General features: G+C 57.3%; 2 protein-coding genes across 6 annotated transcripts; one reads left to right on the top strand and one right to left on the bottom strand.

The window, feature by feature from the left end:
- Nucleotides 1-511: 511 nt before the first annotated feature.
- On the bottom strand, nt 512-14,368 carry SLC66A1 (solute carrier family 66 member 1). 5 transcript variants are annotated; one of them, XM_029947683.1, is made up of 9 exons: nt 14,305-14,326; nt 10,679-10,789; nt 9,106-9,279; nt 4,816-4,945; nt 4,128-4,215; nt 3,383-3,525; nt 3,124-3,216; nt 2,468-2,653; nt 512-1,428 (listed from the first exon to the last, which is right to left on the bottom strand). In XM_029947683.1, exons 2-9 carry the CDS (start codon nt 10,693-10,695, stop codon nt 1,357-1,359), a joined length of 903 nt encoding a protein of 300 aa, XP_029803543.1. In that variant the 5' UTR covers nt 10,696-10,789; nt 14,305-14,326; the 3' UTR covers nt 512-1,356. The 5 variants fall into 5 exon arrangements, 4 of the variants coding, with proteins under 4 accessions (XP_029803543.1, XP_029803544.1, XP_029803542.1 ...); XR_003911821.1 differs by lacking the exons at nt 10,679-10,789; nt 14,305-14,326 and adding an exon at nt 12,289-12,536 and having other exon boundaries at nt 518-591; nt 690-1,428; XM_029947684.1 differs by lacking the exon at nt 10,679-10,789 and having other exon boundaries at nt 14,305-14,368.
- A 187-nt stretch (nt 14,369-14,555) lies between these two features.
- LOC115298658 (aflatoxin B1 aldehyde reductase member 2) lies at nt 14,556-22,337 on the top strand. Its single transcript, XM_029947681.1, has 7 exons — nt 14,556-14,902; nt 17,283-17,470; nt 17,668-17,772; nt 19,782-19,878; nt 20,121-20,220; nt 20,776-20,905; nt 21,918-22,337. The coding sequence occupies exons 1-7, from the start codon at nt 14,578-14,580 to the stop codon at nt 22,077-22,079; spliced, it is 1,107 nt and encodes a 368-aa protein (XP_029803541.1). The 5' UTR covers nt 14,556-14,577; the 3' UTR covers nt 22,080-22,337.
- Nucleotides 22,338-23,027: the final 690 nt, after the last annotated feature.

Raw genomic sequence — 23,027 nt, forward strand, 5'->3', positions numbered from 1 at the left:
GGCGTCCCCTCCTTCTTACAGCACATTGTACCTTCTGGTCAAAGCCCTGTTACCCCCAGGGCCCGGCAGCCGTCTTCCCTCCGTGATGGCAGGGACCAGACAGGGCTCACCCCATCCCTGACACCCCACCGGCAGGGGCCATCGGAGGCAGCGCTCGGCAAACAGATGTGGCAACAAGTTGGGGCAGGGGCGCCCCCTCTCGGCAGAGGCTCCTTGCTGCCCCTGGGGCAGGAAGAGGAGATTCAGAAAGGCTCTCCCTAACCACAGGGTCATGGCCAAGAAGGAGGCCTCAGAACAGGATCTGGGAGACAAACTGAGGTTGGGGTCCAGAACTAGAGCTCAGGGCTGGGCCCTGACCTCCTCCCCTCCCTTCCCACTGTTCTTTCCCCTGCTTCCTGCACCCTGCACCATTCCCCACCTCTCCCCGTTATCCCAATTGTTTTCTCCATGTCACCTCCTCCAGGAAGGTCTCCCTGACTGCAGGGAGATCTGGATGTGCCTCTCCTCCAACTGAAAATTACCAAATTTCACCTTTATTATGCTCTTACCACATGCCAGACTTGGGGGCTAACCTCCATTAATTCCACCATCCTGGAAGGAAATACGAAATGGTGATATCATCGTCTCCATTTCACAGATGAGGTAACTGAGGTGCAGACAAGCTTAAGATGCAGAACCAAGATCTGAACCTTAACTTCTCTGCTTCTTCCTGAGCACAGAGGGGCCGGGAGCCTGTCAGAGCGTCGTCCTCACTGCTGTGTCCTCTCCATGAGAAGCAGGTGAGAAAACCAGAGGTCCCCAGGAGGCCGGACAGTCCTCTCCTGCTTGGCTCTGCCATTTCCCGACCATTAGGCCCCCGCCTGGGACCCGGTCCCCATCCACCGCTGTTCCAGAGCAGCCCAGACCCAGCACCTCGGGAATGAAGACAGAAAAGGGCCTCGCTGGGAGGTACCGTTTCCTGGGCTGCACCTGCGCCCCGCTCCGGGGTGGGGAAGGGGCAGGCAGATGGAGGGAAGGGAGCCGATGCCTTCTGAGAGGCCGAGGTCTCAGCTGCAGGCCCTCCCTGAGGCTCCCAGGGACAGAAGCCTCAGACGCTGGCGTGCGTCCCAAGAGGGTGGGGGGCTGGCCCTGGCGCCCCTCTCACTCCCCGAAGCTGGCAGGTCAGGGCTCCAGGGAGAGTCAGCCAAGAGGCTTCGGAGGTGGGTGGGGAGGCAGCTGGGCGGGGAGTTCAAGGCGCCCCAGGCTTCCTCCACGGTCCAGTCCAGGGTCGGCAGCACCGTGTCTGCCCATGGCTGTCCCTTCCTGGGTGTGGCAGCTGGAGGTCCCGGTTCGTCCTGGGCTCGGCCCGGGGCCCTGTCAGCTGTGCAGCAGGGGCTGGCGCTCCGCAGAGGTGGCAGTGTTCCTGTACGCCAGGAACTGTATGGAGATCTGGAGGGGCCCACGTCAAGGCCAAACTGAGCAGAGCCTGGGATGGACGTGACCCTGGCAGCCCCTGCTCTCTCCGGAGCTGCTCCCCTCTTCCTTCCCGGTCACCCCTACTCTGAGAGGCCAAGGTCTCGAGCTGCAGCCCCTCCTTCGAGGCTCTGAGACAGCTGCCTCCATGTTCCAGCTTGCACGCCTCTGGCCTGGATCAGCTGATTTCCCCTTATTCCTCAGGGCCTTTGCACAAGCTGAGTCTAGACCACCCCTCCCTTGCCTCTGCCTTCTTCCGGGGGGCAGTTTAAATTTTTTTTAATGTTTTAATGTTTATTCATTTTTGACAGAGAGAGAGAGAGAGAGAGGCAGAGGCAGAGAGAAAGGGAGACACAGAATCTGAAGCAGGCTCCAAGCTGAGCAACTGGCACAGAGCACAATGTGGGGCTCGAACTCAGGAACTGAGATCACGACCTGAATGGAAGTCGGACGCTTAACCAACTTGGCCACCCAGGTGCCCCTAAATTTTTTTTAATGTTTATTTATTTTTGAGAGAAAGAGGAAGAGAGCACCAGCACATTGGGGCAGAGAGTGGAGGGGACAGAGGATCCCAAGCAGGCTCTGGGCTGACAGCACAGCCCCATGTGGGGCTTGAACTCATGAACCACAAGATCATGACCTGAGCTGAAGTCAGACGCTTAACCAACTGAGCCACCCAGGCGCCTCTTCGTCTTTGGGGCAGTTTAAACGGCACTTGTGGTGGCCTTGGCTGACCTTCTAAACTGAAACAGCCCTCGGCGCTACACTCTGATCACTCCATGTGTGCGACTGCCCCCTCACCGAGTGGTAAGCTTCCCGAGGCGAGGCCCGTTCTGTTCCTGCACACCGCAGGGTCTGGTGCCTAGCGGGGTGCTTGGATGGGTGGGTGCTGAGCCATGAGCAGGAGGAGGCTACCCGGCCTCACCCCGTGCCCCTGAAGGATACAACTGGGTCCAGCAGCATGCCCCGCCCCTCCACCCTTGGCCCCGCCCTCCGCCCCGCCCCCAAAGGATACGATGGTGTCCAGCAGCAGCACGCCCAGGCTGCCCACGAGCCAGGGCAGGTGGTGCAGCAGGTAGCTGCCCTCACTCTGACCCACCTCGGGGTTCTTGAGCAGCACGCTCAGCCCGTACAGCGTGTTCCCCAGCATCACCAAGGCGAACAGCGAATAGGAGACCCCCTGGGTCGACTTCCTCAGGAACTGGGGGTGAGGAGGGGGTGGGGTCAGAGGCCGCAGACAGGGCTCTGGTCACCCTGGGTTGTCCCTGCCCACATGTCCCCGTCACCCAGGGCATGCCCTGAGCTGATGTCTCCCTGTGCGCACTCCTACGCCTGCTCCGGGCCTGTGGGACACTGGCCCCACGAAGGCCCGAAAGCCCACTCTCCCGCCCCACCGGGCCCCCCCGCTGACCTGCAAACTCCCCCAACGCCAACACACCACTCTCTCCTCTGCTCTCAGGACTCTGGGCCCAGCCCCCGACCTCACGTGACCTCGTGCTCTTCTGGGATACACACACACACAGGATGCATGTGCCCATGCCCACTTTCCGGAGGCAGAGACTGAGGCTTAGGGAACTGGATTTGCTTGCCAACGGTGCGTGTGGACCCAGACCTTCGGCAGGACTCCACACCCCCATCCAGGCGGTGCGCCCAGCCCTGCCCCGGGCTCACGTTCGTGCGGATCTGAGGCAGCCGGGAGAGCAGGTAGAGGACGCTGGAGACGGAGCCGATGACGAAGCCGATGATTTCCTGCCGGGTGAAGGGCTGCAGGGGAAGGGGTGCTCAGTGCCTGACGGGGGCCAGAGGTGCAGCGTGGGACCCCAGGCTCCCGGGGAGAGGGCTGTGTCCACCCCCCTGGCCATGCAGGGCAGGGTCCTTGGGGGCCGAGCCAGCCCCCAACCCGCATCCGCCCACCAGACCCGTACCTCACCTTATTGCCCGGATCCACGGACAGGAGCGTCCGCCCCCGGAAGACCTCGCCCGGGACAGCCGAGGGGCCAGCGCTCCTCAGCAGCGGGGTGGCACACACCATTGCCAAGGTGAACAACAGCAGAGAATTGATGGGGGTAGACACTGGGCACGGGGCAGGAGGACAGCCCAGGTTAGGTCATCAGTGGCAGCAAACAAACCAGGACTTGAGTTCTGGCCCTGCCCTTCAGTGGCTGTGTGACTCTTGGCAAGTAACCTAACCTCTCTGAGCTTTCATTCCTCATGTGGAGAACGGGTGTAATAATAGCACCCTTCTCCTGGGGTTGTAAAGGAGAGGCGAAGGCAGTAGGATCAGGAGGGGGTTACCCCACGCAGAAATGCTAGCAAGACAGCCCCGCCCCCAAGTGCCTCCATCTGACCCCCCTTCTCAATCCTCAAGCGCGGCAGGGTCCTGTCCTTGTCCTCAGCTCCTCAGCTCCAAGCCCAGGGCCAGGCACCGAGGAGCAGCTGAAGCCATGTGTGCTGAACGAGAGCTCTAGAGGAGGGAAGGCCCCGCGGTCTTGCCCGGATGCGCCAATCGCCCTCCAGCCTCTATCTTGGCCAGCTGGGGCTCAGGCTTGCAGATAAGGCCCTGCGCTGAGGTTATCGCTGGGTTCATCACTGAGCAATGGGAAACCCACTTCCTCCGAGGCTGCCCGCTCTCCCGCTGCCCCGGCATGCCTGACACAGAGGGACCCTGTACTCACAGAGCGAGGGGCGTTTCTTAAATTTGTAGTGAAAGTACAGTGACAGCATCAGCAGGTCCGCCAGGACATAATATATCGCCGTGTAGGTCTGCAAGAGAAACAGGGCTCCAGGCTCTGCGGACCCGACCGCAGGGCCGCGCTCGCTCAGCAGCCGGCTGGCCTGACCAACTCACTTCACCTCCCTGACCTTCTGTCTCCTCACCTGGGAAGGAGGGGAGCACGGTCTCTACCTGGCAGAGATCAGGCAGGCAGAGGGCCCAGCCTGGGCAGAGAGAGGAAAATGGAGGCTACAGAACAGGACCCGGAGGTCAAGTGAGGGCTCCGGTCTGGCTGTACAGGAGGCACCAAGACTTTACAGTCCTGGTCGGGAAGACCGTGGATTCCTGTGATTCCCAGCGCCTGGACCCCCCAAGGGAACCATTCCTCTCTGGGGCCCCCCACCCTGACGGCTCGGCCAGGATCTCAGCACCCCAGAGCGGTCTTCTGGTTTGATGTGCTCATTGTGCAGATGGAGAGACTGAGGCCCGGACAAGGGCACCGAACGATGGCTTGTCACACCGCACGGCAGGGCGGAGGGCACTCTCGACGGGGTGGGGCCGTGGCCAGATGGAACCGTGGGTCGGGACGCTGGAGCGGGCGCCCGGGTGCCGACCGTCCCAGGCTGGCCACCCGCCCGCGTCTGGCCCACCTGCAGGGGCAGCTGGTCGGCGAGGAAGGAGCCGATGAGGTTACAGGAGTCTCCGCCGATCCAGCCCAGGAGGAACCACAGAGAGAGCGCCTGGTCCATGTTGCCCGTCTTGCAGGCCTTGATGTACTGGCTGTGGCGGAGGAAGGAGACGACACTCAGGGAAGAGTCGGGCAGGGGCTGCAGAAGCACGGGAAGTCACCCGGGAACCCTGTGGGGTGTGCCTCTTTCCAGAACCATCTGTAGCAGTATTCAGATTCCCCTCCGGGGCACTCTGGAGTCTCCCAGTGGGAATGTGTTTTTACAGGGTCCTGAGACCACTCACAGGGACGCCGCAATCTTTCTTCCGAGGAAGGGAAGGGGGTTCAAAGGATGGGGCAGCGAGCACAGGCCTGGGGCTGCACGGTCTCCAGGAGCTGCCGGTGCTAAGATGTGCCAGACTGCAGCCTGTTCCCTTCGAAGGGCGATGGGAAGGGGCACCTGGGCGGCTCAGTCGGTTAAGTGTTGGGACTTTGGCTCAGGTCATGTTTCACAGTTCGTGAGTTCAAGCCCCATGTCAGGCTCTGCGCTGACAGCTCAGTGCCTGGAGCCTGCTTCTGATTCTGTGTCTCCCTCTCTGCCCCTCCCCAGCTCACACACTCTCTCTCTATCTCTCAAAAATAAACATTAAAAAAAGGGGGGAGGCAATAGGGAAGGCCGGGACTGGGACCCCCAGAGCTGTCTGTCACCAGGCGGGTAGTTTCTGATACACTGTAGTTTTCCCAAAGGTCCTCTCTTTGGACCCCTGCCCAAGTCTCAGCGGGAGCTCAATGGCAACGACAGGAGAATTCTAGGCCCTCTGTGCGTATGGACCCACCCAGTCCTCACCGAAGCCCCACAGGGCAGGCCTGTGTAGCTCTGCTCCTCATGGGGGCTGAGCAAGTCCTGTCACAGCCAGACCTTGAGGTTCCAGTTGCCCTTAACCTTTACACAACTGCCATTAAGTCTTCACATTTCTGTTTAGTCGTCGGTGTGTATTTGATTAGAAGAGGACTCAGTGGCACCTTGCTGCCCTCCCCTCTCCCCCATCACCATGTCAGAAACTGAGGAAGCAGAGGGCAGGGCCTGGTTCTCCCCTCGGCCATCCCTTCCTCTCCTCCTCTGCCCAGCGCCCCCTGCCCGTCCACCCACCTCTGTGTCTCCTATCCACGCCTGGTTCCCCTCAAATCTGTCCTTCCTCTCAAGGATCTTTCTAGAACCCTGGCCTTGGGGCGCCCAGGGGGCTTAGTCAGTTAAGCATCCAACTTTGGCTCAGGTTATAATCTCACAGTTCGTGGGTTTGAGCCCTGCGTCAGGCTCTGTGCTGACAGCTCAGAGCGTGGAGCCTGTTTCGGATTCTGTGTCTGCCTCTCCCCCACTCACACTCTCTGTCTCTCTCTCTCTCAAAAATAAATAAACATAAAAAATTTTTTTAAATAAATAAAACAAACCACGGCCCTACCAAAATCGTTCAGGGCCTTCCACTGCCATTCAGTGAGGAGCCACATCCTCCCCGGCGTGTCCTCACATGGCCCCCGGGTCCGGCTGGCTCTCTGCCCCCCCCACCCCCGCCTCCACCAGGACCCACTTCCCTTCCTCCAGCCTCTTCATGGCGGCCGGCCACTCCCTCCTCTTCCTCCTTGTGCTTCGTGGCTCAAGAACTATCACTTCCTCCCCGGGGCTTCCTTGCGGCGAGCTCACCAGTGTCCCCCACTTCTCCTCCATAACCCAGGACGTCCCCGTCCATCGGGACTCAAGCTTCCTGAGGGCAGGAACAGTGTCCAGCACAGGCCTGGCACCATGGAGGCACCAATTAAGGTCTATCCTATGGCCCCAAAAGCCCTTCCGGGACACGTGACTTGGGAGGACTCCATACATTTCAGGGAGTGATTTTGCCGCCCTCAAGGGAGACTGAGGGGACTGCCGTTCCTGCTGCCGTCTGGGGCTCGCTCTCTGCCTCTGACTCCCTCCCTGGTTACTCAGGCAGCTCCGCAGATAGTTCTAGAGAAGCGCTCCCCCTGGAACAAGGGATCTGTCTCCCTCAGCCTCCATCAGTCACCCATACCCGCCAGGTCAGCCTGTGAGGGGCCCCTCGAACCCCCGCTAATAACGCTGCCTGCAGGATGGCTCCCACAGCCTCCAAGGCGGCCTCCTTGCCTCCCATCCTGCTCCCCCTGGCCTTCTTCCCTGTAACCCCTGGACTGCCTTTTGTTGTTGTTGTTGTTGTTGTTGTTGATTTCTTTATTTTAAAGAGAGCACGAGCAGGGGAGGGGAAGAGAGAGAGAGGGAGAGGGTCCCAAGCAGGCTCCACGCTGTCAACACGGGGCCTGCTGTGGGGCTTGATCTCACGAGCTGTGAGATCCTGACCTGAGCCAAAAGGTAAGTGCCTGAGGCGCCCCTCCCTGACGGCCTTTTAGAGGGAATCAGCAGGTCATGATGTCACAGTTTGTGAGATCAAGCCCGGTGTTGGGTCGTGTGCTGACAGCTCAGAGCCTGCTTGGGACTCTCTGCCCCTCATCGCTGGCAGTGTGCACGCTCTCTCTCCCTCAAAATAAATAAACCTAAAAATAAACCAACAGGGGCACCTGGGTGGCTCGGTCGGTTGAGCACCGACTTCAGCTCAGGTCACGATCTCACAGCTCGTGAGTTTGAGCCCCACGTCAGACTCTGTGCTGACAGCTCAGAGCCTAGAGCCTGCTGCAGATTCTATGTCTCCCCCTCTCTCTGCCCCTCCCCAACTCGTGCTCTGTCTCTCTCTCTCAAAAATAAACATTAAAAATAAAAATGTAAAAAGAAATCTTAAAAAAAAGAAAGAAAGAAAAGAAAACCACAGGCCCAAAATGACATCACCAGGGCCAGGCCATGTCAGGAAACTAGGGCTTGTAATGTCTTTAAACATCCTTAAAACATTACACACAGAGTTACCATATGACCCAGCAATTTCGCTACCTAGGCATGTACCCAAGGGAAGTGAAAACATACGCACCCACAAAAACGCGCACGTGAATGCTCACAGTGGCCTTAACCGGAAGAGCCAAGAAGTGGAAACAGACCAAATACCCATGAATGAATGAATGAATGAACGAATGAATGAATGAATGAAAGGCGGGGCCTCGCACACTGGGGTATCATTCAGGCATAAACAGGAAGTCCTCCCACCTGCCAAACATGCATGAGCCCTGAAGACGTGACGTGAAGGGAAAGCAGCCAGGCTTTCACATACTCTGAGTCCGTTTACGTGGAATGTCCAGAGTAGGCGAATCGATAGCGAAAGAAAGTAGGCTCGTGGTTTCCAGGGCCTGGGAGTTTCAGGGGAAATAGGGAATGACTCATCGCTTTGGGGGTTTCTTTTTAGGGTGAAGAAAACGTCCTGAAACCAATTATGGCAATGGTTACACAACTCTGTGGCTATAACACTGAATTATACATGTAAATTGGCTAATTATATGGCATGTGGATTATCTCTCCATAAAGCTATTTTTCAAAAGTACCAGCGGTCCTTATCTTTCTTCCTCAGGATAAAGAGCTAACAGTGGAGAATGCCTCACGTTACAGGGCCCTTGGTGACTTCTTTGTCCTCACCTGTCCCAGCGTCCCTGACCGGCACACGCTCCGTCCAGTCACGGGATTGTCCACACAGCGTGCAAAGGCCCCCAGCCCGTACTCTCCCCCACACCATCCTCCTCGCGGCCCCGGGAAGTGAGGGAACAGCATTCCCATTTTGCAGATGAGGAAGTTGAGGTGCCAGAGCAGCAGAGTGACTCTCCTAGGTCACAGTGTGCCCTCGTTCCACAGCCACGGCAGAGGCCGCGCTGCTCTGTGATCACTGCTTGTCCGCCCTCCACACGGTCACGAGACGAGGGCCGGAGCTTGGAGCGCCTCAGCCCTCCCGCCCCTCTGCTTCCTCTCTTCCTAGCTGTGCAACCTAGAGCAACTTACTTAGCTTCTCTGGGTTTTCCATTTCCTTATAAAGTAGGGACAGCAGCTGTCCCTATTTCACAGGGTTGTTGTTATGAGGATTAAATGAAGTAAAAAACATGTCGAGCGCCTGGAACTCAGCCACATACATGCACAGCGGACCCTGAACACACAGCAGCAAGGTTCACATCCTTGTTATTATCACCTGTGGGTCAGCCTAGGGTGGGGTTCAGCGCAGGGCCCTCCGGGGCGGGCTGGAAGTCGTGAGTGCGAGTGGAGGGAACACACGTGACCTTGAATCTGGAGAGGCCCTTCCGAGCAGTGCCATCGCCCACCCGGCCCCCTGCCAGCACTCACGGGAAGGTGGACGCTGCGAAACAGAGGATGGAGATCAGGCCCAGACCCACGCTGGCCTCGTCCCAGCCGTCCTGGGCGCATTCGCCAAACACGTCCCATATCCACTCGAGGGAGCCGTTGGGGCAGCTGGAGAAGTTGCCGGAGCCCAGTTTCTTCCGGGCCATGGCCGCTGTCCTACAAGGAGAAAGAGAGGGGGCCTTCAGCTCTGGCGGTTCTGCAGCCCGTGGCCTCCCCACCTACGTCCATCCCCAGCTTTAACACCTGGCACAGACCAAGCCTCTGAACCCGAGGGCACAGCCAGGCTCAGAAATGAAGATTGCAGCCCACCTGTGCCAATGACATGGGCAGGGAGAGCGCTGATCTGTGGTCAGGGACACGTGTGTTCAGATCCCAGCTTTATCACTCGTTAGAGCTGTGGTTTTGGGCAGATGCTCAGCCCCCCCGCCCCCATGCTTCAATACCCTCATCTGTAAAAGGAGTCATAGTGCCACCTTCATACAGATGTCACCAGGGTGAAAGGAGTCCGTACAGCGCGGAGAACTGAGCCCTCAGAGGCACCTCTGTTGGAACTCTGGAACATTTACGTTGTTTCGGATCTGTTCTGTCAATTACTCCAGGAGGGTCTGCTGAGACCAGGCCCTGCTGAGCACATTGCCCCATTTACAGTTGGGCTGTCCGCCAGCATCGGCCAGGCGGGTCCAGGGGCTGCACAGGTGGCCGGGACCTGAGCGTGGCACTCAGGCAGGATTCTCCAGCAGCAATGTGTGTGGGGGCCCTAGAGCCACGCCCCATTTTCACCACCAGCAAAGCCAGAGGTGGCTGTTTGCAGGCACAGGCAGGAAAGTCTCCTCCCGGTGCCCGAGCACCCTGCACAGTGACTACAGCAGTCCCTGACTGTGCGACCGTCCACCAGAAGGGAGAGAAAGTGGAGCCAGATGGCGCCATCTCTCCCAGGCGAGACCCATCCCGGCCCCTGATCACTAAGCTCTTCGCCGGCTCGGTGCTAAGCACCTCGCAGGCATTTACTCATGTTGTCCTCATTCCTCCATGAGCAGGGGACCGGGGGTTGGGGGTCTTGATACATCTAAGGGACCAGGGAAGTGACTTGTACCCAGGCTGGAGTCAAAGCAGGGACTGGGACCCGCACCGCAGCTCATAGCCAGGAGCCACCCTGCCGATGCTGGCTCAGGCGCTTCTGTCCCTGAGAGTGGCTGAGTTCTCCTGTGGTCTGGCCGGACTGCCCCGCCTCCTCAGCAGCCAGAAAACCAGCTTCCCCTTCTCCCCCAGCACTCGGAGGCTTTCCTCACGGGACGGAGACTATCTCTAGCCACCTTCAGTTCCTACTAACAAGGCCCAGGATCCTCATAAAGCAATGCCCTCCACTACTGACTGAATATTTGTGTGCTCCCCAAAATCATACGTTGAAATCTAAACCCCCACACGGTGATGGCATTAGGAGGTGGGGCCGTTGGGAGGTGCTTGGGTCAGGAGAGCAGAGCCCTCATGAATAAGAGACCCCAGACAGCTCCCTTACCCCTTCTGCCACGTGAGGACACAGCGAAAAGATAGTCACCTATGAATTCTGGACATGTGCCCTCCGTGGTTCCAAGACCGCCAGGGGGCGGACCCTCACCAGACACGGAATCTGCTGGTGCCTTGACCTTGGATTTCCAAGCCCGGAGAACTTGTAAGAAATCAAAGTTTATTGTTTATAAGCCACCTGGTCTTTGACATTTTGTCAAAGGGACTGTCATCCTGGCCAGACCCTTAGAAGTGCTGAGATCACAGCACCCTGGGGGCATCAGGGAGGGAAAGGAAGCGAGTCAGCTTCTTTTCTCAGGAAGTCTGAGATGCTCAGCCCTCTTGTGACTGGCCACCAGCAGAGGCCCTGGTCATCCAGGTCACTGTGTGCCTGGTCCTCTGCCGCATCTCCAGGGCCCAGCAAGGGTGCTGATCGCCTCTCCTGCATCCTGGTGACCCACCTTGATGACCTTCAGCACAGCCCATGTTGGAGCTCTTTACCTGATGTCCTGCTACTTACTAGCACCTGCAAGGCCGCCCAGGTTAATGGACGATCCAGGTAAGAACTGTATTGGGGCACCTGGGGGGCTCAGTCGGTTAAGCGTCCGGCTTCGGCTCAGGTCACGATCTCACGGTTCGTGGGTTCGAGCCCTACGCCAGGCTCTGTGCTGACAGCTAGCTCAGAGCCTGGAGCCTGCTTCAGAGTCTGTGTCTCCCTCTCTCTGTCTGACCCTCCCCTGCTCACACTGTCTCTCTCTGTCTCTCAAAAATAAATAAAAAACAAAACAACAACAAAAAAAGAACTGTACCTTTGCTGGGCTAAAGGCATTTCAAAGCAAGTCCTTCTGTCCCCCTGCCACCTCCCGACTGGACCCCCCACCTCCCGCTTACAGATCCTGAGTGTGCCGATCCAGCCCATCCCATTAATGCATCGCCACCCTCGTAACTTTCCTGTGAAGTAGCAGAGAATGTCCCCACTTTCCAGATACGGTCGGGTGGCCCTGCCCAAGTGAGCAACTGTCTGAGCCTCTCTATAAAATAGGGATGACATGGGCGCCTGGGTGAATCAGTTGGTTAAGCTTCCAACTTTGGCTGAGGTCATGATCTCACGGTTCGTGGGTTCGAGCCCCACGTCGGGCTCTGTGCTGACAGCTCAGAGCCTGGAGCCTGTCTTCAGATTCTGTATCTCCCTCTCTCTGACTCTCCCCTGCTCATGCTGTCTCTCTCTCTTTCTCTCTCAAAAAATAAATAAAACATTAAAAAAATGGGAATGATACTTACCCCTTGGGGGTTTGTGGTGCAGATGAAGTGCACATAAGGCTCTTAGCCCAGTGCCTGACCAAATGCAAGCTGGTGACTGTTTAGGGAAGGAGAATCCAGTAGCTCAACCACCTCCCTCACTCCCCCTTTTCACCAGGTTAGGGAGGAAATAGGGTGGTACATGCCCAGTGAGGGAAGTGGGTGTCTTGAAGATTATAGTTTGGCTCCGAGGGCCCTGAGCAGACAGGGGGTCTCCTATCCCTTCCCAGGGCACAGGGACAGCTCAGGGCCCTCGGACACACACATGAATCCTGCTCAGAGGGGCCTTCCCAGGTTCTGACCCAACTGGTCCCAGATGGAGCCAGCCTGGGCCCCAGGCCTGGCTTCTGGAAAGGTGCCCACCTCCTGGTCAAACAGCACCATGAGAATACAGGTCCAGGGTTCCCACGAAGCTTGACTGCGTCCGGAGGTTTGACAAGGACCACAGCAGGGGTGTCTTGGAACCACGGAGGGCACATGTCCAGAACTCATGAACAGTGTCTCTGGCCTTCAGATCAGGGCTTTTGGGTTTATGAAGCAGCCCCAGGGATGCCTGGTTGGCTCAGTTAGTAGAGCAGGCGACTCTAGATCTTGGGGTTGTGAGTTCAAGCCCCACACTGGGCTTAAAAGTAAAATCTTGGGGCATCTGGCTTAGTTGGTTAAGCATCGACTTTGGCTTAGGTCATGATCTCATGGTTTGTGGGTTTGAGCCCTGTGTCGGGCTCAGTGCTGACAGCTCAGAGCCTGGATCCTGCTTCAGATTCTGTGTCTGCCTCCCTCCCTCTCTCTCTCTCTCTCTCTCTCTCTCTCTCTCTCTCTGCCCCTCCTCCCATTCTCTTCTCTCTCTCTCTCAAAAATAAATAAATATTTAAAAAATTAAAACGTTAAAATGAAATCTAAAAAAAAAAAGCAACCCCAGGTGATTCTGGTGCACAAGGCATCTGCCATACGCAAGCTCCTCTCTTGGATCCCAAGCTGAGTCAGGGAGCTGCTTTCCATGGAAGCTGCCGGCCTCCAGGCTTCCACACATGTGCTCTCTTTCCCGAGAAGTGTCCTCCTCCGCCTGCAGGGCCTGGTAAGGAGACACTGAGACACAGTTCTAACATGTCCTCTCAAAGAGGTCTTTCAAAAGCTGGCTGGATGACACCTGTCACCCCTCCCCCTCCCGTCATCCACCTTCCTGAAGAATGCTTATCACATTCCTCAGCTAATCCTGGTCTTCAAGCCCCTACCTCTCTTTTCAAGCCCCTGCCTCTCCTTTCTCCCTAGCTATGACTGGCTCTCAGGCCTGGAAACACCAGCTGCACAATAAAGGTTCAGAAAGTGTTGAGGAAGAAAGAGGAGACAGAGAGAGGGGAATATAGAAAGGAAAGGAAAGGAACGAATGAAGGAAGGAAGAAAGGAAAGAAGGAAGGAAGGGAAGGAGGGAGGGAGGAAGGAAGAAAGGAAGAAAATAAGGAAGAAAACTAGTTGTGAGCTCAGATGACCTGGATTTGAGGAGAGAACATCCTATAACTGACCTGCCTGGTGCCTCCAAGGTACAGAATTCTGGGGCAAGTGACTGAGCCTCAGAGTTCCAATCTGTACAATGGGGGGATAACTTAGGTATCCACCTCCTAGACTGCAGAATTGCAGACGGCAGAATTAAATGACATAATCCAGGCCAAGATATTAGACTGGTGCCTGGCACAGGCTAAACACTGGTTGCATCGAGTCCTCCGCTCCTCTACCGCCCTCCGCGAGTCCCCGGCGCAAAGCAGCCTTCCGTGTAAGTGTTGAATGGACAAGACCCGCGCCAGTCCTCACACTTCCATACCCACCCTCCCCATGTACACACTTTAAAACTTGTCCTAGGCATGAGGGGAGGAGGCAATCTGCGCTCCCGACAGAACGAAGGCGTATGTGGAGGGGAGGGGCGTCCCCGCTGGTGGATACCACCCACTCCAGGCCTCTGGGTCCGTGGCCACCTGGTGACTCAGCCCAGCGCGAGCCGCCTGTTTGGCGGGGATAATGACAGGGCAGCTGCTGGGGTCAGCGCTCAGTCGCCGCGAGGCCCCCTCCCCTGGCTTGGCCTGGAGAAAAACAAAGCCGTCGGACACGATGGGGCCCGTCCGCCGGAACCAGGCGGTGGACGGGGACCCAGATGCCAATCTCTGGACAGGCTGGTTTGAGAGACCATGCTCAGGATGGCAACGTATGCCCCCCAGGGCCATCTAATCCCGGCTCAGAGGCTCGTCCCAGGAAATCGTGCCCCAAGAAGGGAACAGAAGCCCCAAGACGGTCTAGGGGCTGGAGGAGGTTACTGAAAAATGCGGCAGAGACGCCCCAGAGTCCCGACCCGCACCTTCATACTTGCCCCCAGCCTCAAACCTGCCTCACCGTGTCAAGATCCGCCGCTCGGCTCCGGCTTCTGGGTTGTCTGCACAGCCTAGGTCAGCTGACTCGAAGCCCCGCCCCTCCCCGCCCCTGAGGCGCGCAGCTCCGCCTTCTGCGCCGCGGGCGGAGTCTATAGACCTTGGGGGCGGTGCGAGCAAGCGGAGCGTGCGTGGTGGGGCGGTGCGAGGCCTGTCTGGTTCCCTCACCGCCTCCCGGCTCCTCCCCGACGGCTGGTGGGCAGGGCTCGAAGCGCCCCAACGCGCAGGCGCGGACCTCATGCTGAGCGCTGTGCGTCGCGCCGCGGTCCGAGGCGGCCTCAGCTGCACTCTTGGTCCCCGAGTGCCCGAGGCTCGCGCCGCCGCCATGTCCCGGCCGCTGTCGTCGCCGCGAGCCTCCTCGGAGGCCCCGGTCCGGCCTGCCACAGTGCTGGGCACCATGGAGATGGGGCGCCGTATGGACGCTTCAGCCAGCGCCGCGGCCGTGCGCGCCTTCCTGGAGCGCGGCCACACGGAGCTGGACACGGCCTTCATGTACAGCGACGGCCAGTCCGAGAGCATCCTGGGCGGCCTGGGCCTCGGGCTGGGCGGCGGCGACTGCAGAGGTAACTTCGGCCTCCCCTGCACCGTGCGGCGCCCAGCCGGCCCCAGCCGCGTCCCAGCCGCGCGTCCAACCTCCCCGCAGCCCCGTGAACGTCTCGCCCCGGACAGTGCATTGTCCTGATCTCCTTCCCCTCCCCTTCTCTTTCCTCTGGGGGTTGCAGCTCAGGAACCCCGAGTCTTCCCCTGAGCCTGATTTAGTTCTCTTCCTCCCCGCCTTGCTTTCTTGGGGCACCTCTCTGCAGCACTGGTCTCCAGAGACAGCTATGCAGTATCCCCTCCAACCTTGGCAGGTGCCCCAAACCGGGCCCCAGGAGCTCTGCCTGCGCCCATCTCCCCATTGCTCTCACCGCCCATGGCTCCCTGAGCACCCTCTTCACATCCTGGTCTTTCATCAAAGTCCCTGTTTGCTCTCTTCAGTTGGCAGTACTCTGGCCCCCCAGAGAGAGCTGCAGCGAGGCCACGGAGCAAGCTGGGGGAGCAGGGGCGCAGGGACGGTGTGGAGTGGGAGGTTTGTTACCGGGCTATAGGAGGGAAAGTGGCTCTGACCCAAACACAGGGAGCTTAGAGTCTAATAGGGAAGGTCGAAGCCCAGAAGAGGAATACTTTGGGGGGATTATGGGGTCAGGGAGAGGCCTAGGGAGGGTTCAGAGAACACTGGAGCCAGTCCTTAAAGGACCAGTATTAATTTGCTGGGAAGATAATAAGAGAAAGGGGCATCAAAGGCTGAAGGTGCAGCTGTGCAGACCAGTCTGGAATGTGGAAGGACGGCCGGTAGACAGGTGTGGCTTGAGTGAAGGATGGGTGTGCACAGTGAGGGGGACTGCCCCCACTAGCCCCATGACATTGGAAGTGCCCAGGAGGGCTCCTGGCACATGGCGAGGCCCAGTGAACATTCGCTGTTATTTTTACTACCAAACTCTGCCTCGTCTTTTCTGCCCCTCCCAGTGCTTGAGCAGGACCCCACTCTGGGTCCCCCTTGGCTTCACAGCTTGGTGGATCTGGAGGAACAGAATGGAAACCTGAAAATCAGACCCACACTTTCTAGTTACCCGGGCTGCCCTGCCTTAATGATGAAGATTTTGTTTCTGAATTGGTTTTTCTCCCCGAGCCGTTCCCTGCTTCCTCCGTGGACTTTAGGCACTCACTGAGCCAAAGTCCATAGGTTGAACTTGAGGCAAAGTTCACACCAAGAATGCAGAGGATTTGAGAAATATGGGGGGAACGGAGGCAATGTGGACAAGAAGTGGTGGGACTTGTCCCCTCCCACATCCCAAGTGGTCTGGTGACTCCCCTGTGACCTGCTGATCAGCCTTCGCCCAGTGTGAACAGTGCAGGATCCCGACAGTTATGGCCCTCCTCAGCTGCTGGCGTGGCAAAACGCTGTCTCGTTCTCTGGGAGATCTGTAATCACCTGCTGCCTTTGCCTTTGACCTGTTCTCAGATGGAAGTGTGCCTGTTCAGGCGGCGTCATCTCTCCAGAATTCTTTTTTTCTTTTTAATTTACTTTTGAGACAGAGAGACAGAGCACGAGCAGAGAGAGAGAGGAAAACATAGAATTGGAAGCAGGCTCCAGGCTCTGAGCTGTCAGCACAGAGCCCAGCATGAGGGTCGAACTCACAAACCTTGAGATCATGACCTGAGCCGAAGTCTGACGCTTAACCAGCTGAGCCACCCAGGCGCCCCCATCTCTCCAGGATTCTTGAGGCAGAGCCTCTTGTCTCCCTGTTTCAGGCCTGCCCTTTTAGTTGTCTCCTTACTACAGACTGTGAACGTGGCTGACTTTGGTGGATGGTTTGTGATTAGGTCTGTGACCCTTCTCTTGTCCCATGTCCCGCTGCTCCCTGCCTGGAGCTGATGCTCTTAGAACTCAGAATTGCAGGGATGGCCCTCCACATACCTTTTTTTATTTGGCCTGTGACTTTGCCTACATTTCCACGCTCTAGAATGTGCTTCCCATCCTCCCGTTATTGGCTGTGACTCATTCTTAGAAACTCAACTCCTGGGTCATCCCTATAGGAAGCCTTCCCTCGAATTTCCAGGATGACCAGGCGCCTGTACCCTGGGCTCCTTTAGCACTGGGGGCTTTTCTCGACTGCACTTCCGTATCCTAATCTCACCTTTAGACCGTGAGCTCCCTGAAGGCAGGGAGCAAGTGTGCGCTGGTACCAGGCCTGCCATAGCCAGTGGTTTGGTGACTAGTAACATTGGTCACAGCAGCAGTGAACATTGAGAACTTACATGTTTAATGCTCATAATAGCTCTGGGACAGTTTCATTGTTATGTCCCCATTTTACAGATTAGTGAATCAAGGCTCAGAGATTTTAAATAATTTAGACAGGGTCACCTAATAAGCCTCTTAGCCATCGCATTCTCCCCTCAAAGTGAGAATTGCCACCAAGGCCAATCCCTGGGATGGGAAGTCGCTGAAGCCGGACAGTCTCCGGGCCCAGCTGGAGACATCACTGAAGCGGCTGCAGTGCTCCAAGGTGGACCTCTTCTACCTCCACGCCCCTGACCATGACACCCCTGTGGAAGAGACGCTGCGTGCCTGCCACCAGCTGCAGCAGGAGGTGAGGCCAGCCCCCGAGCTCCGGGAGGTAGCCTGCCAGTTGACTCCTGGGCCTGCTGTTATCCAGGAGAGTGGGGGCACCAGGGGAGTCCCAGAGCAGAGCTGGGGGCAGACCCCACTCCCTGGGCCCTCACTCCTGTCTCCCCTTTCTTGAGTCCTGGGCCGTGGCACACTCTGACTGAGGCCTGTCCTCTGCAGGGCAAGTTTGTGGAGCTTGGCCTCTCCAACTATGCCGCCTGGGAGGTGGCTGAGATCTGTACCCTCTGCAGGAGCAACGGCTGGACCCTGCCCACCGTGTACCAGGTGAGGGCCGGGCTGCAGGGTCTGTCTGCAGGGCTGCTGCTGATCGCGGATTCTGGCCCCTCTGACCGCCTCCTGTGCCCTCTCCCTAGCAGCCACGCCCCTGCCGACAGCCTGGAGAGGGCTCCTGGGTGCCGTGGGGACGACGTGCAGGCCCCTCAGCTAGGCTGACAGGCACCTGCTCTTCTGGCCCTGGCCCCCGTCGTTGCCCACGTGTGCTCCGCGTGCCCTTCCTTCCTGCTCCCCCTCTCTGTGAGCGTCAGCCTGGACCCCTCCTCCCCTTCTCCCTGGTAGAAGCAAGTGCTCAGGCCCCACTTAGGTGGCCCACGCTCTGGAAGCCTTGCCCGCTGCCCCAGAGAAGCCTCCAGTATCCAGACCTCATCATGTTTTTAGAGTGTTTGTAGCATTTCCTATTATCACAGAACTCCCCTTTATTGTGCCTTCTATCTGTGTGTATGTGGGGGTTTTTTGGTAAAGAAAGTTCATTTTTTTACATGTTTTTTGATTTTTAAGAGAGAAGGAGTGAGCAGGGGAGAGGAGGAGAGAGGGGGGCGGACCGAGGATCCAAAACAGGCTCTGCGCTGACAGCAGTGAGCCTGCTTCGGGCCTCAAACTCACCAACCATCAGATCATGACCTGAGCCAAAGTCAGATGTTCAACCGAAGTCAGTTCAACTGACGGAACCCCCCCAGGCGCCCGTGTGTGTGTGTGTATTTTTTTAATTGAAGTGTAGTTGACACAGTGTTGCATGAGTTGCAGATGTACAACTAATTACGTATATGCTATGCTGTGCGCATCACAAGTATGCTGCCTATCATCTGTCAGCATAACGCTTTTACGGTACTGTTGACTATATTCCCTCCGCTGTGCCTCTCAACCCTGTGACTTCTTTTTTTTTAAACGCTTTATTTATTTTTGAGAAAGAGAGAGACAGTGTGAGCAGGGGAGGGTCAGAGAGAGGGAGACACAGAATCTGAAGCAGGCTCCAGGCTCTGATCTAGCTGTCAGCACAGAGCCCGACGTGGGGCTCAAACCCACGAACCCTGAGATCATGACCTGAGCCCAAGTCGGAGGCTCAACTGACTGAGCCACCCAGGCTCCCCATCAACCCTGTGACTTCTTTATTGCACAACTGGAGCCCTGTACCTCCCACTCCTTTTCCTCCCTTTTTTGCCCATCCCCCATCCCCACCTCTCTGAAAATTGGATGTTTGTTCTCTGTATATATGGGTCTGTTTCTGCTTTTTTGTTTGTTCATTTGATTTTTAGGTTCTACATGTCAGTGAAATCCTATGGTGTTTGTCTTTCTTTGACTCATCTCACTTAGCATAATTCTCCGTAGAACCTTCCATGTTGTCACAAATGTCAAGACCTAATTCTTTTATATATAGATGTGTAGTACTCTGTAGAGCATCTTCTCTATCCATTCATCTATGGATGGATACTTACTTCTGGGTTGTTTTTTGTTTTTCTTCTGTGGTTTGAACTTAACTCTAACATCTGTGAGAGGCCGAGGCAGAGACCTGGCTGGACTTGCTTGTGTTTGGCAACGCAGCGTCCAGCCCACGGTTGGCCACAGTAGATATTTGTGGACCGATATAGCCGCTCGGGTTTCCCCGCCTTGGACGCAGCGCCGTTTCCCCAGCCCCTGCCACCACTAGTGATTTGGGAAATCACTGCTGAAGTCCCGGGCAGGTTTTGACTGCCAGTTTTAAATATATATATATTTTTTATGTATATTTATTTTTGAGAGAGAGAGACCAAGGGCAAGCAGGGGAGGGGCAGAGAGAGAGAAGGAGATACAGAATCCGAAGCAGGCTCCAGGCTCTGAGTTGTCAGTGCAGAGCCCAATGTGGGGCTTGAACTCACGAACCGTGAGATCATGACCTGAGCCAAAGTCGGGCGCGTAACCGACTGAGCCACCCAGGCGCCCCTTGACTGACAGTTTTAAAAGAAGTCTGAGGTCCCTTCCCTCGATGCCGTAGCCTCTACCATTGGCTCTTCTACCTGCAGGGCATGTACAACGCCACCACCCGGCAGGTGGAAACGGAGCTGTTCCCCTGCCTCAGGCACTTCGGATTGAGGTTCTATGCCTACAACCCTCTGGCTGGTACGGGCTGCTGTGGAGACGGGCTCCCCCTGGGCGGGAGGGCACCCCTGGCCCCCGTGTCTGCCTCTTCCTGACATGGTAGATGCCCCGCCTGGGACGTGGGAGGCAGGCATGGGTTTGGGAAGAGGCTGGGCCGTGTCCTCCTGCTCTCCTGGCTTCCCTGCACCCCCACCCCCCCACCAGTCTAGAACCGCTTCTGGGAGCGGTGAGGGCCAGCGGGCCTGACTGCAGTCTTCCCACAGGGGGCCTGCTGACCGGCAAGTACAAGTACGAGGACAAGGACGGGAAACAACCCGTGGGCCGCTTCTTCGGGAATAACTGGGCTGAGGCCTACCGGAATCGGTGAGCTGCGTCCGGGGGGGGGGTTCGGAGTCCCCCTTATCTGAAATGGAGAGCACCTAGGCTGCTTCGCCTGGCTGCAGGTCCCCGCTGCTGCCTGGACCTACGTCTCCTGATTCCTGCAGCCATGACCGAACCGGTGCGTCCAGTTTTCTCGGGACCTCAGTGAGGAAATGACCTTACACCAGGTCTTCCAGGTCATAGCTCTTTCCTGAGAAGTGCTGGCCACTCACTTGCCAGGATGGAAAGAGCGAGCCCTGGGTTGACGCTCACGAGGCCTGGGGCCGAGTCCTGCCTCCCGCCCCTGGCCGTACTGGTTACCTTTGCTTCACCAAGTAAAGCAGGGGCAGGGCAGAACTCATAAAGGGGTTGAAGGTGGGGTCTTGGGTGAGCTCCCTTTGCCCGCCTCCTGCGCCTGGTGGTTCTGCTGCTGGAGAAACCCTGGTCCCTGCTCGCTGCAGAGTTAGGTGGACACAGCTGCCGAGCTTGGCTCTTCGGCTGTAGCCGCAATGTGACCATATGTTATTGACCCTTGTGCCGCCCTCCCCACCTGCCCAGCTTCTGGAAGGAGCACCACTTCGAGGCCATTGCCCTAGTGGAGAAGGCCCTGCAGGCCGCGTACGGCAGCGGCGCCCCCAGCATGACCTCAGCCGCCCTCCGGTGGATGTACCACCACTCCCTGCTCCAGGTAACCCGCCGCCCTGGACGCGCCGCCGCTGCCCTGTGAGAGCCAGACTTGCCCCGGGTGACTTCGAGGCCGTTTCTTCCCCCTTTTTTTTTTTAAGATTTTTATTTTGGGGGCACCTGGCTGGCTCAGTCAGTGGACCATGTGACTCCTGATCTCGGGGTGGTGAGTTCAGTTGTGTGTGGGGCCTACGTTAGAAAAAAAAAAAAAGATTTTATTTTTAAGTAACCTCCACAGTCTCGAACGGGGCTCGAACTCACAGCCCTGAGGCCAGGAATCACGTGCTCCACCAACTGAGCCCGCCGGGCGCCCTATCTAAGTAGTTTTTCCCTCTAAAGTTTCTCTCGGTCCCAACCCTGATGATGAGCAGTTTTTCCATTGTGCTTAGTAGATGTCTGAGTGCCAGCCCCGTGAGGAGGGCTTTGCAAACGTGTATTTAGTTAGTACTTAGGCCTTCGGAAGTGTTGTTCCTTGTGAGGAGATGGGTTCTCACAGCTGTGCAGGGGATAGAAAATCTCTCAAGACTCATTAGTCTCCCTCTGTGGTGGGAGTTTGGGTCCCCCCCCCCATGTCCCCTGTCTTCCCAGCTGAGACTTTTCTCCTGTGTCAGCCTTACACAGTTCATGGTGTCTGCCGTATATATAGTAGTTTCTCAATAAATGGGAACTAAGTGCTTTACATAGCTTCTCATTCCCATAACCGCCCAGAAAATAGAGAAGACTGAGTCAGAGAGGGGAGAGAAGTAAGTCACACTTACACAGCTGCCAAGGGGTGCAACGGAGCTCCGAACGCAGGTCTGTCCGAGGATGAGCAGTGTGACAGCAGAGGGAAAGAAGACAGGGTTTGGAGTCACATGGTTAAAATTGTTGAAGGTGCCTCAAGTTCTTTGTGGAACTGTGTGCGGCGTAAATAAACATCAGAGCCCAAACCTCGGCAGGGGCGGGGCTGGGAGGGCGGCAGGGGGCTGGAGTTGCCGTGGTGCCTGCGCATTCACCCGCGGCGTCTCCCCTTACAGGGTGCCCACGGGGACGCGGTCATCCTGGGCATGTCCAGCCTGGAGCAGCTGGCACAGAACTTGGCGGCGACTGAGGAAGGGCCCCTGGAGCCCGCCGTCCTGCAGGCCTTTGAGCGAGCCTGGGACCTGGTCGCCCACGAATGTCCCAACTACTTCCGCTAGGCCGCCGGCTGGATCGAGCCGCCAGAGGTTTCCCTCTTTTCCGTCACGTCTCCTGGTCTCTCGTCCTGACCGGTCTGCCTTAAGTCGATTTGGTGCGGTCTTCTTGATTGTCTGGATCAATGCCTTCTTTTTCTAGATTCCCACCTGGCTCCTCGTTGCCTTCAGAATGGGCAGAGGCTGGGGCTGGGGCCCGCTTGGGAAGGTCCTGTCTGAATAAAGCAGCCGCTTGACCTGGCTGTAGCCCAGGCCTTGAGTCAACCCCGCGAGCCGGTCTCCTTGACTCTGTAACCGGTTTTCATCCTGCCCGGCGGCTTCCTGCCAGAGGGGGCAGGACTGATGGTGGAGTCTCCTGGGGGCAGAGCGACCGCACACAGGCTGCCCTCTCGAGGGTCTCCCCCCACCTCTGTCCCGAATCCGGCCCGGACTCTCGACAGCCGGGCTGAGCTGGCCCTCACTCTGCTGTACGCAGTGGAAGAAAAACGGGCCGCACGCCCTCACGGGTATATTCTCTTATTCAGAATCACCTCATGAAAGGGACGTGCTTAGAAGTAGAATCGTTGGCGCCAGAACCTGCCATGAGAGTCTTCGCCGAGAAGGAGAAAGACGCTCCAGGCACCTCCTGAGATGCCGCAGAACATTTTTTTTTATTTAGTTTATTACCAAGTTGGTTTTCATTAACACCCAGTGCTCTTCCCCACAAGTGCCCCCCTCCACGACCATCACCCCCTCCCCTTCCCCCCTCCCTCCTCAGCCCTCAGTTTGTTCTCAGCATTCAGAAGTCTCTCTTGATTTGCCTCACTCCCTCTCCCCAGCTCTTTTCCCCCCCTTTCCCCTTCCCATGGTCCCCTGTTAGGTTTCTCCTGTTAGACCTATGAGTGCAAACATATGGTATCTGTCCTTCTCTGCCTGACTTACTTCGCTTAGCATGACTCCCTCCAGGTCCATCCA

The sequence above is a fragment of the Suricata suricatta genome, chromosome 8 (assembly GCF_006229205.1).
Source record: "Suricata suricatta isolate VVHF042 chromosome 8, meerkat_22Aug2017_6uvM2_HiC, whole genome shotgun sequence".
NCBI lineage: Eukaryota > Metazoa > Chordata > Mammalia > Carnivora > Herpestidae > Suricata > Suricata suricatta.